Raw genomic sequence first — 15,399 nt, 5'->3', positions numbered from 1 at the left:
CAGAGGGTTGGTTTTTAAGGAGAAAAACTGAAGGAGAGAGAACTATGTGCCTTGTCTGAAGCTTCCGGGAGAAAGGCAAGGATCGTGGTTTGAATTAATCCAGTTTTTCCTTTTCTTTCATTGGGAATAAACAAATATTGGGAAGGAAAGGGAAGAAATTGCAGCGGACAAGGAAGGGAAGTGGTAGCCTGATAGAAGTGGCCTGATCAGGTTTCAAGTTTATTTTATTTATAAGTTTTATTTTACTTTTTAAAAGGCCCAGCATCTGCTCACTCAGGTCGCGCCAGGGCTCTCCTTTCTCCTTTCATTTTCTTTGGAAAAAAAGATCAAAGTGGTTTAGTCAATAGAGACAATATTATCGGAATATCTTTCTGAAAAAGGCGGAAATAGAGCCATTGGAATCTTACAGGATTTTTCAAAATCAAAATGGAAACCATTTGGAAAAGCATCAAATAAGTCAGTGGGCCTATTGTAGTTTAGCTATCGGTTTCTGAAGGCATGTGGTGGGCCACCTTATTACTGAAAGTTAAGGAGATTGGAAGAACTGAAAAACTGTCAGTATAACAATACATTTACATGCGTATAAAGTAATATAAAACTAATAAATAAAATAAACATGGAACCTGGTCAGGATCATACTGGGATTGTTTCATAGGCCAGGTCAAAAAGCAAGCATTCCAGGGATGCTACTTTATTTAGAGTCACTGAGAATCAAGCAGTATACAAATTTAATGAATTATTTATTATTAGAGTAGGCTAGAATAATAGAATCTTAAAAAGCTGTCTGTGTTTCTCTGTATCCCATCTTGCACTAAACTACCATTTTATGACCCTATAATCCCTTAATTCGGAGTAGATTCGGGGCACCTGGATATAGCTGAGCAATTACTAGCTGGAATAACAAATGTATTAGATAAATGCAGGCATAGAATAACAAATGCAGACAGAGGGCAATTATTCTTGTTCATATACTGAAGTTAGTCAACCATGAGAATTAAAGACAGTATTTCAGGACAAAGGGGGAAAAAGGCATCTTATGTAATAAATCCTTAAGATCCATTCATTATCATCAGTTATGGAAATGGTCATCAATTTAGGGGGGTTTTCAGAGGGGATTGCATTGCAGAGGATCAGAATAAATGGCCCTAGTCTTGAATCTTGTAAACTTCTCCCTGAATCTCTGTATTTATGAGCTTTCCAAATGTACCTGGTTTCCACAGGGAGCAAATTAAGGCTTCCCTGATGAGCCACTTCTTATGAACCGGAAGCATACAACATTATTTAACTGGACCACTGGATTCTGCCACCAGCAATCCTATCGTGCCTCACACCTTCCAAAACAGGGTGGAGAAGTCCTGCTCTGTTGCTTGTGACAAGATCTGGAATCTACCCCAGCCAGGCAAGGCCCACGTCAGGTGTGTGGTGCCAGCCAGGAAGAAAAATATCAGCTTTTATTACCTGCTGTATTAATTCAAAGAGAATGGGAGGGGTACATGTGCACCTACACCCATAGCATGATACCATGCAGTGAATTCAGAGCAATATGCACTCTTCGCCTCTTAAAAAGAAGTTGATCACAGTGAGTTATTCTCCAGGTTTATGGCAACATCTACAGCATAATTTGGGGCCCTAGACTAGAGCTGTATCCAGATCCAGAAGGCCTTGGATGTGGTCTCCAAAGGCCTCCAGAAAGATACTTGAATCTTTATGGGAGCAGGAAGTGGAAACAGTTAAATAAATAAGCTATATAATCATTATGAAATAAACTGACATAATGATTAAATCAGTTTTAAATCTGTTTAAATACTGAACAGATTGTTCAATTACATCGTTCTTAAATAAGTTACTGGAATGGAATCAATTTAGCTACCTTGTATGCTTAAAGGTGAAAGAAATGGAATGAAATCTGGATTATCCTTTAACATAGTAATTTTGGGACTGCCATCTCCAGATGCATCACTCTGTAGCAGTGATGGGTTGCCCCCGGTTCGGACCGGTTCGCAAGAACTGGTAGTAAAACCGGCAGGAGGCCCTGCCCATCGCCCCGGATGTCATCATCGGTGATCTGCACATGCGCAGAAGCTTCTGCGCACGCACAATCCCGTTGCGAACTGGTAGAAAAGGTAAGTAGAACCTACCCCTGCTCTGTAGCCAAAAATTGTCCATCCAGAAAACTTAACTCTGCATTGACTAAGGCAATGCTTCTCAACCTAGGCAACTTTTAAGATGTGTAGACTTCAACTTCTAGAATTCCCCTGACTAGGGAATTCTGGGAGTTGGAGTCCACACAACTTAAAGTTGCCATGGCTGAGAAACACTAGAATAAGGGAACGTGGAATGTAGAATCACTTCCTTTTTCTGCCTTAAGCCCCTGGGGATACGTTTCACAGAATATCCTTAAATCACAGTAATAAGAAATAGAGCAGAAATGTCTCATTCTCCCTTTGCAACATCATCCTGTAGAGCTTGATAGAAAAAGTATGCTTGTGGGATTTGCAGCTACCAGGTGTGGTGATGGTTTATAAAGGGATTAGGGGAATTCTTTTATGGTGATCAAACAACGGTGCTAGTCATGGAGCTTCATTTTTGTAATCTGCCTGTGAAATTCTTATCTGGCTGACCTTCACCCAACAGAGAATGACCCATATGTATATGCATGTGTTGAAATGTCAAGGCAGCAACTGTAACCACACAATCACAATCCCATCCTTGTTTCTTATATGTGGTATGTGCAATGCTGTCTATATAAAAATGTGGCAGGGTGTCAATCACATAGTTGTGGCCACCATCTCGATTGTTTTGAAGACAACTCCCCAAGACTGCCTATGTTGATGCAAATAGTTAGGCTGCTTTGATTTACAAATCCATCTGTTTTTTAGAAAGCAGAATAAAGATGCCTGTCAGTCAATAAACTGGTTTTCAAAATAGGCATCATTCAACACACTTTGTCTTAAAACATCTGCTTTTGCTATATAGATTGGATACATTTTTGTAGACCAAACTAAGCACTACCTAGTAAAAACACGAACTCTAGAATTCTCAAATAGAACAGTTCTGTCCAATCAACCTTGGCCAATAAAGAATTCTATTCTACTGGAATATCCCCACCCACCCACAAAATGTATATAGGATATGGGCCTCTTCATGCCCCCACATTTTGGCACTCCCATCCCTTGGAAGGACACTTAGTCTTCTCCGCACTGCTACCCCATAAAGCAATGAAAACAACTTTATTCCATTGTCTCGGTGTGTGTCTATTTTGGTGTTTTTAATAAGCTTTTGAATCCTTATGACTATGTGGACAAGTCCCTGTAGTTTTCTTAGTAAGGTGTTTGGAAGTGATTTGCAATTGCTGGCTTTCTAGGCCTGAGACAAAGACACTGGCACAAGGTCACACAACTAGTTTCATGCCCATGGCAGGACTAAATTTCGAAATGCCCCAGTTAATTAGCGATTAAGTAAGGCTTGATGCCTTTACCATTATACCGAACTGGCTCCTTAGTAGTGTCTTTAGTCTTAACTAATTGTTCTGTAAAGGTAAAGGTTCCTCTCACACATATGTGCTATTCCCAACTCTAGGGGGCGGTGCTCATCTCCGTTTCAAAGCTGAAGAGCCAGCGCTGTCCGAAGACGTCTCTGTGGTCATGTGGCCGGGCATGACTCAACGCCAAAGGCACACGGAACGCTGTTATCTTCCCACCAAAGGTGGTCCCTATTTTTCTACTTGCATTTTTTATGTGCTTTTGAACTGCTAAGTTGGCAGAAGCTGGGACAAGTAATGGGAGCTCACCCCGTTACACAGCATTAGGGATTTGAACCGCTGAACTACCAATCTTTCGATTGACAAGTTCAGTGTCTTAGTCACTGAGCCACCGTGTCCCCTTTTGTTCTGAGCATCCATCAAATGTGGCTTTGATCTGCTTTGAATTTTTACTTTCTTGCCACATTTGCTAAGTGAATCACTGAAGTTGTTAAATTAGTAACACGGTTATTAAGTGAATCTGGTTTCCCCATTGTCTTTGCTTGTCAGAAGTTGCAAAAGATGATCACATGACCTCAGGACACTGTCATAATTATGAACCAGTTGTTCAAGCATCCAAAGATAAATGACGTGACCGTGGGGATGCTGACACAATCATAAGTGTGAAAAATGGTAATAAGTCACTTTTTTCAATCAGAGTAGAGCTGGAAGGGATCTTGGAGTGCCACTTCTTCTAGTCCCACCCCCTGCTCAAGCAGGAAACCCTATACCATTTCAGACAAGTGACTGTCCAATCTCTTCTTAAAAACCTCCAGTGATGAAGCATCCACAATGTCTGAAGGCAAGCTATTCCACTGGTTAATTGTCCTAACTAAACTGTTAGGAAGTTTCTCCTTAATGCCAGGTTGCTTTTCTCCTTGATCAGTTTCCATCCATTGTTTCTTGTCCTCCCTTCTAGTGCTTTTTTTTTTTTTTTTTGCTTTAATTTATATGCCGCCCTTCTCCGGAGACTCAGGGCGGCTTACAATGCGTTAAGCAATAGCCTTCATACTTTTGTATATTTATACAAAGTCAGCTTATTGCCCCCACAGTCTGGGTCCTCATTTCACCTACCTTAGAAAGGATGGAAGGCTGAGTCAACCTTGAGCCTGGTGGGATTTGAATTTGCAGTAATTGCAAGCAGCAGATGTTAATAACAGTGCATTAGTCCACTGTGCTACCAAGGCTTTGGAAAATAGATTGATCCCCTCCTCTTTGTGGCAACCTCTCAAATGCTGGAATACTGCTATCATGTACCCCCTAGTCCTTCTTTTCTGTAGACTAGCCAAACCCAAATCCTGCAACTGTTTTTCATATGTTTTTGTCTTCAGGCCTTTAATCGTCTTAGTTGCTCTTCTTTGCACTTTTTCGGTGCCATTGTAACTTCAAATTGTCATCAAATGAACTGTTATAATTCAAACTACCTGTACCAGGGAGATGACTCACTATGGAAGTACAGTATGAGTTACTTTCATGTGTGATGAGGGGCTATACAAATATGATTGATACATAAATAATCAGTCCTTTTTCCTTCATCCTAATTTCCCTCACCACTTCATATCTCTCCATATGTACTGGTTGTAATGTGTAAATTCTCTTTTTTAAATTAGATTTTAGATTTAGATTTTAGATTAGCAAACAAGAAAAATGAAAAAGCCTTATATTTCCAAAAACAGTAAATCTGAATTTTGAATTGTCAATGCTTTCTATTTAAAAAGGGAAAACAGTTTGCAATATCTTGATCAGCAATTTGCAACCACCACACATATAGTATAAAAGTTTCTAGATATTAACTGTCAGTATTAACTCCAATAAACCAACCTGAGAGACCTTTGATTTGGTTTTGCATTTTGCAATATATCCATTCCTAAATACAACAAAATTGTAGTTTAAAAAATTAAAGCACAAGGTATTGCAGTGAGAGGTATAGGCCAGCATGCTATTTGCACTTTCTGGCAAATCCAACTCCTGCAACATCTGCAAAAATAAATAAATAAATAAATTAAATTGCACTTACCCAAGAGACAAAAAATGACCAAGAAAATGCCCATTTCCTGGAAACTGCCCGTTGTAAAACAGATAACAAAATCAAAGTTCTGCTTCTTCTTTTCTCGCATCCAAACTGTAATGTTTGTTCTGACTCTCCTCTAACTTTCTAGAAAGGATCGTTGTAATTCCTACAACAAGTATCATGTCTATATTGCCATTTCTTGCTGGGTTGGTCTAATTTTTGTAGTAGGACAGTGAAAAGAGGACACACCTCTCTCTGTCATTACACAAGCACCTTAGAACTCTTCATTTCACGCCCTTGATAAGAGGAACTTTAAGAAAAATATCTTTTGGAAAGGTCATCACAGCATAAAAGGCTATGATAAACTAATATGAACAATCAATTCAACACCCACTGCAAGAGAACTCTCTCCCATGAAACTACTGGCCAAAATACAGGTTGTTCCCAACCTATGACCACAATTGAGCCCCAAATTTATGTTGCTAATAAGTGAGAAATTTGTTAAGTGGGTTTTGCCCCATTTTACGACTTTTATTGCCACATTTGTTAAGTGAATCACTGCGGTAGTTCAGTTAGTAACACGGTTGTTAAGTGAATCTGGTTTCCCCACTGACTTCACTTGTCAGAAGATCACAAAAGGGGATCACCTGACCCCGGGACACTACAACCGTCATAAATGCGAGTCAGTTGTCAAGCATCCGAATGTAAATCACGTGACCGTGGGAATGCTGCAATGTTCATATGTGTGAAAATTGGTCATAAGTCACTTTTTTCAGTGCCGTTGTAACTTTGAATGGTCACTAAAGGAACTGCTGTAAGTCGAGGACTACCTGTGCTTAAGTTTCAATGGGAACAGCTCTCTGCAATCATGTTTTGTCTAAGTTCTACAAAGCTTTTTAGATCTGGGTAGGATGGAATGCCTTTATGCCTCCATCTGTAGAAACACCAAGTTCAAGAGCAGTCTGTCTTTGAAAAAAAATAGGAGAAGCAGTTCCCTTGAAGACAAAAGTTATGTTTTTGTACCTGCCTCCTGAATTATCATATGAATTGGCATTCTCCATTAATGATAAGTGTACCACTTTATTATGGAACTTTATTATTTCTTATTAGTTATTAAATTTATGTGCTACCCATTTCCCAGGGGTGAAATCCAGCAGGTTCTGACAGGTTCTAGAGAACCGGTAGCGGAAATTTTGAGCAGTCCTGAGAACCGGTAGCGGAAATTTTGAGTAGTTCGGAGAACCAGCAAATACCACCTCTGGCTGGCCCCAGAGTGGGGTGGGAATGGAGATTTTGCAATATCCTTCCCCTGGAGTGGGGTGGCCCCATTGTGAACCGGTAGTAAAGGTAAGTAGAACCCACCCCTGATTCTAACCCCTGCTCTAACCATGGCTCTATCAAGAAACTCTGGAAGTAATTTTGAAGTAGTCTATGTGAAATGCAGGGTAAGTTGGCAAAGGTTTGTCTTTAATTCTTCTCTTGATTTATAAATATAACAGAAACCCTATAAGTATGTGGCTTTTTTTTCTAGTATAGTGAGACACATATCTTTTTAGAGCGATTGGTGAAATTGATTCAAAATGATTAAGGTTGACCAAATCTTGCAAATTATCCAGATGATCCCTAAATTGCAAGAAAGGTTAACGAGAAGAGCTCTGAGGAGAAGAGTGTTTGGATTTTTGCAGCCCTGATCTGATAGTTGTAGAATCTGATATAAATGATGTTTACTAATATTACTTACGGAACCAAAAATGAAGCAACAAGATAAACTGACTTTCTGGACCATGTAAGAGTAAAAGTGAAGTAAAGTAAAAACTAAATATACACAGTGAAGCATCCATAGTATCAAGACAATAGTAGTAGTGAAGGAAATTTCATTAGAGCGATATTCCAAATCTAAGCAAGCCCTTTCTCCAAATTAGCGAGGGAGGGAGGGAGGGAGGGAGGGAGGAAGGAAGGAAGGAAGGAAGGAAGGATTTCTCCTGAGGGTGACTTTGATTTTATAATAGATTTCTCCCTCATAATCTCAGGATTTACAGTGAAATCAGCTTGCAGATTAAAACTTTACAAAATAAAATGCTTTATCATTTACTTAAAAGCTTATTGGCTATCGAAACTTCTTGGGATAAAGTTTGTGCTGAGATAGCCGAGAAAAAAAAAAGATTCATGAAGCATACCACCAACCATGATCAATAACTGAAATTACAGTTGTTCTTATCCTCGATATAGTAGGCAATGTCTTGCTAAATTTGAATCTGCCTGTCCAGTCTGTACGTCAGAGGAAGGCCTGTTGAACACCCCCCACCCGGACTCTCAATATGGGGTGTGCGGTCCAAACAAGCTTCTTGGAGGTAGACCCAATGTATAGAATAATCTTACTACCATGAGTAGGTGTGGCTTGTCCTTTTTTTGTTTTATGCAAGCTAGTAAATTCATTCCATTCCAATGAGCCTTGCACCATCCCTGATTGTGAGTATCTATTTTCTTGTATTAACACTGGTGTTGTTTTTGTGTTGCTATAGTCTCTTTTGCCTCCAGAAACTGTTGGAATTGAGGCTCGATACAAATCCTGCTAACTAAATAAGAGTAATGCATTGTGAGGAGTGGGTGATAGAATTAAGTTATGTCTAGTGTGGAAAAGAGAAAATGGAAGATGTGTGCTTGTAATCGTCAAACAACGCTCCAAATTGTGGTTGTGCTATTTGTTTATATGCCCTTAACTTTGAAGATATCTAAGAACATTAAAAACAATAATTTTTTATTTCTTTGGTTTATCTTATCCTAATTTAATTTCATCGCTTAATATCCCATCAGCATTTAATTTTTTACTAAATTCAGAAGGTTTGCTCACCTCTTTGTGACTTTGGATTTGGTTAAAGCAGGGATGTCAAACTCAAGGCCTAGGCCCCGGATCTGGCCTGCGGGGTTGCCCTGGAAACAGTGAAGGACCAGCCCGCGGTGCCTCTGCCAGCAAAAATGGAGCTATGGAAGACCACGAGGGACCCTCCTGAGCTCCATTTTCCCTGGCAGGGTGTTGCAGGAAACCATCATAGCCAAAAATGGAGGATGCGAGTGCCACAGGTGACCCTCCCAAGCTCTGTTTTCACTGACAGAGGGTTGCAGGAGGCCATTGCAGCAAAAAAACGGATCTTGGGAGTCCTTTTTCACTGGCAGAGTGCCCGGGCATCCCAACACAAGTGACGTTGAGCTGGCAACATCCACCCTGGCCATGCCCACCCCAGCCCCCCCGAGGTCAAACACAACTCTGATGCGTCCCTCAATGAAATCAGGTTTCATTTAACACCCTTGGGTTAAAGCAACTGTTAATACTGCTTGAATGACAATAAAGTTGAGTGTGTGGCAAATTCATTCTTCTCTAAGCTTAAGCTGAAACTTATCTCCTATGATCGCACACATCCCTCTGCTGGATCTAACTGAGAACCGCCACCCACAACCAGTGTGGTGAATTAGTCAACAACCTGAAATCTGAATTCTCTGCACGCAACAAATGGGAATTTCCTAATAGTTCAACTATCATTACAGTTCTAGTCATCAATCTTTCGAATACCAAATCTAAGTGTTCCTGTGCCAATCACTGACAGCCAAACAATAGAGCCATGGCTTATATGTGGTATGCACGATAAAAATAAATATATTTGTAGAATTAAAGAGGAAAGAAGAACATTACTCCTGAATGTTAAAACCAGCCAAGTATCATGTGAACAAAAGAAGAGGAAACTAACAATATTGGCTGGTTATTTTTAGTCTCCCTGCTTCTTGACCAAGACTGCTGCCCCAAAAGAATCTTATCATGTATTTACCAGATCACAGGAGCAAAGAAACAGAATCTTGTGTTCAAGTGACACTTGAGACATTTTTGGAAATCCTTTAAAAGGTATTTTAATAAAATTTTCACTAAATCTGAGTTCATTTTATGACACTTCTAGACTATCCCACTCCCATCGGATTTATGGGTCAGACAATATCCTGTATTGTTTAGGGTTCATTTGTAGCTTGTCCTCCTCTCTTTTTTTAACCGGATTGGAAGATTAACAAACAAAAAAAATGAACAAGCTAATAAGGTATGCAAATCAGCCCTACTCTGCTTTGATTCAACCATTTTGGCATAGGACCCGGGTACCTTCGAGACCGACTTCTGCCACCAATAGCCTCCCACCGGCCAGTCCGCTCCCACAGAGAGGGTCTCCTCAGGGTGCCATCGGCCAAGTTATGTTGGCTGGCAACACCCAGGGGGAGGGCCTTCTCTGTGGGAGCCCCAGCCCTATGTAATGAACTGCCCCCGGAAATGCGTAAGATCTCCGATCTCCGTGTATTTCGCTGTGCCCTCAAGACCCTGCTGTTCCGCCAGGCCGGGCTATCAATGTAATGATTTTAAATTGGGTGTTTTAAATTTTTGGGGTTTTAAATCTGAGCCGAAATTATTTAATAATTTTAATTATTTTTAATTGATGTCTGTCTTTGTGCTTTTAATAGGCTATACACCGCCCTGAGTCCTTCGGGAGAAGGGCGGTATAGAAATAAAATAATAATAATAATAATAATAATAATAATAATAATAATAATAATAATAATAATAGTAATAATAGTAATAATAATAATATTTATTACTGAAAAATATTTGCACAATTGGCAAGATCAGTTCAGACTATTAAACCGGACATGTGCTGAAACCTTCAAATTATCCAAATCGATTCAAACAATTCAATTCTATTTCACAACTGGATTTGGAAATTCAATTAAGAGGTTCAGCTGAATTATCAAACTAAAATTCCAAATTGAAACTTTTGTGCAACTTTGAGAAGCATACTGGATCCACTTTTCCCCTGAACAGTTGTCCAATCCCATCTTTCAAACTTTGATTAAATATCTTGCTACTCCTTATTTCTGGCAAGATTGCAGTACAACCCTTTCATTTCCACATCTTGTTCAGAAGTTGTCAATCTGTTATTGGTCTGTAAACCATGTTTAATTTCATCTCAAGTTGGGAGAGTATTAGTCCTGCAAGGTAGACTAGACTAACAAAGCAATGTTACCAAGGTCAGTATGTATGTATGTGACATTTATATGCTTATAGTAAGAGCTATAATAACAGAATATATTGAGCTATGGTAACAAAATCTTGCATGTCTGGATGTGCTTTCCCCTCCCTCCTTTTATCTCCATGTGAATTAGGGAGAAGCAAAAAACCCAACACAGTCTTAGGCTGCATTAACAAAGGGATAGAATCAAGGTCATGTGAAGTATTAGTACTGCTTTATAAAGCCTTGGTAAGACCACACTTCGAATACTGCATTCAGTCACCACAATATAAAAATGATGTTGGGACTTTGGAAACAGTGCAGAAAAGAGCAATAAAGATGATTAGGGGCCTGGAGGCTAAAACATATGAACAGTTGCAGAAATTGGGTATGTTTAGTCTAGTGAAAAGAAGGACGTGTGTGGGGGGGTGACATGATAGCAGTGTTTCAATATCTAAGGGGCTACCACAAAGAAGAGGGGAGGGGGTCAACCTATTTTCCAAAGCACTAGAAGGCAAGGAAAGAAACAATGGATGGAAACTAAACAAGGAGGGAAGCAACCTAGAACTAAGGAGAAATTTCCTAACAGTGAGAACAATTAACCAATGGAATAGTTTGTTTTCAGAAGTTATGGGTGCTCCATCACTGGAGGTTTTTAAGAAAAGACTGGACAGCCATTTGTCTGAAATGCTTGAGCAGGGGATTGGGACAGAAGATCTCCAAGATCTCCCTTCCATCTTGTTATACTGCTATTCTGTTTTCTCATATTACTTTCTTAGCCCAGGGCCAAGCTCCTCTTATCTGACCATTGCCTTGGTATAGCTCTTTCTACTGTCCTTCAAGGCCATTTCTTCTACCCTCTGCAGAAATATAGAGAGCAAGAGAAAAAAAAATAGGCAGGACAGGTTTAAAATTGATAGAAGGGGAAAAAAAGAAGAAGAAGAGATAACTCTTCTGGGAGAAACTGATTTAGAGAAATCAACAGATTGAACAGATTGCGTTCAGTAGCATGTCTTAGTTTTAGATTGTAAATACCAGAACCACTAGATGGCAGTACTTTAAAGAGAAACAGACATTTTTGCTGCCATCCATCCATCCAGAGGTCATTTCAATCACTACAGCCTATACTTGATAGCCAACTAACCACAAAATATTGTTCATTATATGCCCCAAAATGGAAATGGTCCAACCACAAACAGAATTAACCAACAAAAACTAGTAACAGTAAAAATTACATCACATCAATAAAGGCAGTATAAAGCTAAAGTAAAGGTTCCCTTTGCACATATGTGCTAGTCATTCCCGACTCTAGGGGGCGGTGCTCATCTCCATTTCAAAGCTGAAGAGCCAGCGCTGTCCGAAGACGTCTCTCTCCGTGATCATGTGGCCGGCATGACTAAACGCAAAAGGCGCACGGAACGCTGTTACCTTCCCACCAAAGGTGGTCCCTATTTTTCTACTTGCATTTTTTACGTGCTTTCGAACTGCTAGGTTGGCAGAAGCTGGGACAAGTAACGGGAGCTCACCCCATTACACGGCACTAGGGATTCGAACCGCTGAACTGCTGACCTTTTGATTAACAAGCTCAGCATCTTAGCCACTGAGCCACCACATCCCCTAAAAGCAGCATACAACATGATATATTTAGTCACTATAAAAATAGCATGATACCATAAAGAGTTGATCAGATGGTCTCAAAAATCAAATAAATAATTAAATAAACACCTAAAATCCTGCAGTTAAAGCTGACAATTAACTTGACTAATAAGATTTACAATGCTGTATCCCTGCCTTTTAGCTTTACTGTCTTTCTCAATAACCATTTGCAATGCTTTTACCAATTTGTCTGTTTAATTAAATCAGTAAGTTTTCAAATGCATGCAAAAATGTCTAGAGTTAAAGTACGAGAAGGGAACAGAATGATCTAATTGGGGACCAAGGTACTGAAATGAATGTAAACAAGACAGACATTTGAAATAAGTCTCTGTCCTGGTCCTGTTCTGTAAATTGGATCATACCAAGACAGGACAGGAGAAATTAACAGAAATGGCTAACCTATGGTCCTTAAATGCAATAATATTAAGACTTTCCCTCCCCCTATGCCTGAAGAGTAAAGTTTTCGATCCGTGTGTGCTACCTGTTCTAATGTATGCTGGTGAACCATGGACACTAACCTCACAATCGATAAAAAAGCTATGAATGGGGCAAGGAACCATGGAAAGATACATGCTCAGTATCACAAGACAAGATAGAAAGACCTGCACACGGATTAGAGAAAAAACGAAAATACACAAGGCCACCAAGAGAATAAAAGAATGAAAATGGAAATGGGCTGGTCACATAGCAAGAAGAACTGATGGCAGGTGGACCAAGGCAGTCATAGAATGGATCCCACTTGATAAAAAGCATCCACAAAAGAGAGCTAGAACCAGATGGATTGATGACATCAGCAAGTATTGCAGGGCCAAATGGCAAAAGAAAGCTCAAGGCCGTATTGGTAGGGAACACACAGAAGAGGCCTCCATCCGACAATAGATAGACTACAGCTAGAATGAATATTAAGAATTTACTTTGGGCTCTGACTCCCACAGATGAAATGTAACCAAGTAGATCAGGGGTCAAATCTAAAATTTGTTACTACCGGTTCTGTGGGCATGGCTTACTGGGGGGGTAATGTGACTGGGTGGGCACGGCCAACTTTTATTTTATTTTATTTTTAAAAGCATTAAAATACTTTTAAAATACTTTTAAAAGCCTCTGACGATCAGGCAACTCAGCTGGGATCGTCAGAGGCTTTTAAAGGCTTTGTTTTTTCTACAGCCTCTTCGGCCGAAGAGGTTGCAGAAAAAAATGCTTTTAGAAGCCTCTGACGATTAGGCAACTCAACTGGGATCGTCAGAGGCTTTTTAAGGCATTTTTTTTTCCTACAACCTCTTCGGCTTAAGAAGTTGTAGAAAAAATGCTTTTAAAAGTTAAAAAAAATAGCCTCTGATAATCACGCAGCTCAGCTGGGCATGGGGGGAGGGCGCAAGGATTTTTGCTACTGGTTCTCTGAACCACCCACCGCCATCACTACTGATCCGGTCCGAACCGGGAGCATTTCACCCCTCAAGTAGATACAATTATTTCGGGTGGGGGGGGGAATCACAAAATCAAAGCAAACTTATCTTCTTAACCTATTTTTGCATTACTTTACAGGGTCCTCAAATACTATACAAATGGGTGGCTCACCCTGGAATGTGGTGCTGATAAATTTCGTATCTCTTCCTCAATTTTAGCTCAGCCTTCCACTAGCAAGCAACAACATGTATATAAAAATACAGATCATTCTCATTTGGTAACCACAGTTTGGACCAATCCTTATGCGAAGCAGTTGCTGAAACCATGAATACATTTACAATCTTACTTCAGTTTCCCTTTGCTTACAAACCTGCGAAGATTGCAAATGCAAGGACTGGTAGTTAAGTTAGTTTTTCATCACCATTGTTAACTTTGAATACTCACTACCTGTATTTAGCATTGGTTATTTTAAACCGTTTGCAATTGACTTAATTCCATACATATAAAAATCAGGTAACTTACCAAGCATATTGGTAGTTTCCATTGTGTGAAAAGAGACCAGAGATGGCATTGATGATTGAGAGGCTGTCTTTCGGTGCTCTGCTCCTTCTTGACCAACTGTGACAGAATGTATTATATCGCCTAATAAAAGAGTAAAAAACTTAAGATAACTATTACAAACATTCCTATACTTGAAGTTATCAAATATACTCATCCCCCCTTTTTAAAGAATAATTTTGGGCTTTTTAATAGTGCAGAAGTCCAAAAAAAGGATAGCCTTAAAGCAACCCAAACTTTTACAATGAATATAAATATAAAATATGGGAAAATAACATCAAACTATTTTTAATTAAAATTAAAAATAATTAAGATCAGAACAAAAGGATCTATTGGCATGAGCACAATGATATAAAATGACAATGCCATCACTTTATGCTACATTTACAAACTCAGGATAATGAAATTGAAATTTTGCCAAAACATAAAGTGCAAAGAAAAGACAGCAAAGGAAGTCTCAAACCAGTTTTGCTTATGACGACGACATGAATATCACCTATGGGGAAAAAAACAGAATCAAGGTAAATACAATGAAAATAAAATGGTAGAATAAAGTATTACCTCCTCCAATAGAAGAAGATGGAGACACTATTGATTCATGAGATTTAATGGTCATTTTACTACTTCCACTCTCAGTAAATGATGAGACATGATCAGTAACAGAAATAATGTTCACTGTGCCAAAAATTGCTGAAGAGCCAGAATGAATGAGTGGAGTTGTTCCTCGGGCAGAGATCAACTCCGGTTTACTCACTGAAGAGCCAGAATACAGATTTACACTTGTGCCCTCCTCGGTAGGGGCAAGCGAAGAGTGGTCAGTAGAAGAGACAGAAGCTGGCCTGGGAAGGGTGGTTCCTCGAGCAGAGCTCAGCTCCGGTTTGGTCGTGGAAGAGCCAGAATGCGGGCGTGGGGTTGTGCTCTCATGCAGTGAGGTTGCCTCCGACTGCATGGCAGAAGATTGGGCGAGGGAGGGAGCGGTTGGACGCTGGACGGAGGTTCGCTCAGTCGTGCCAACAGCAGCCGTCGTGGTGACAATCGAAGCCACCGACTCTCCAGAGGACCTGGTTTCTGGCACTGCAGTGCTTGAGCGTGCAGAAAGCAGGGAAGACGTGGTGCCTCCTTCGGCTGGGGTGGATTCTGCCCGAGGAGAAGAACTCGTGCTGTGGGATGCAATGGTGGTCTCCGGAGGGGTGGATGGCGGCGAGGTCCGA

General features: G+C 40.0%; 1 protein-coding gene across 5 annotated transcripts in view; it reads right to left on the bottom strand.

Annotated features, from left to right (window-relative positions):
* LOC117677378 (uncharacterized) overlaps positions 1–14,848 on the bottom strand; it is a 78,304-nt gene extending 63,456 nt beyond the window's left edge. For 2 of the 5 annotated variants that reach the window (XM_060694624.2, XM_087880965.1), the window contains exons 1-2: positions 14,750–14,848; positions 14,153–14,272 (exon numbers count right to left, since the gene is read on the bottom strand). In XM_060694624.2, the coding sequence (XP_060550607.2) occupies positions 14,153–14,272; positions 14,750–14,804 (175 nt within the window). In that variant the 5' untranslated portion in view covers positions 14,805–14,848. The remainder of the gene's footprint in view (positions 1–14,152; positions 14,273–14,749) is intronic. The other 3 variants (XM_087881026.1, XM_087881071.1, XM_087881116.1) reach the window with 3 other exon arrangements.
* Between the last annotated feature and the right edge of the window lie 551 nt (positions 14,849–15,399).

This window comes from Pantherophis guttatus, chromosome 1, assembly GCF_059756535.1.
Source record: "Pantherophis guttatus breed Tessera chromosome 1, ASM5975653v1, whole genome shotgun sequence".
Classification (NCBI taxonomy): Eukaryota; Metazoa; Chordata; class Lepidosauria; order Squamata; family Colubridae; genus Pantherophis; species Pantherophis guttatus.
This window is presented reverse-complemented; position numbering and strand designations above follow the sequence as displayed.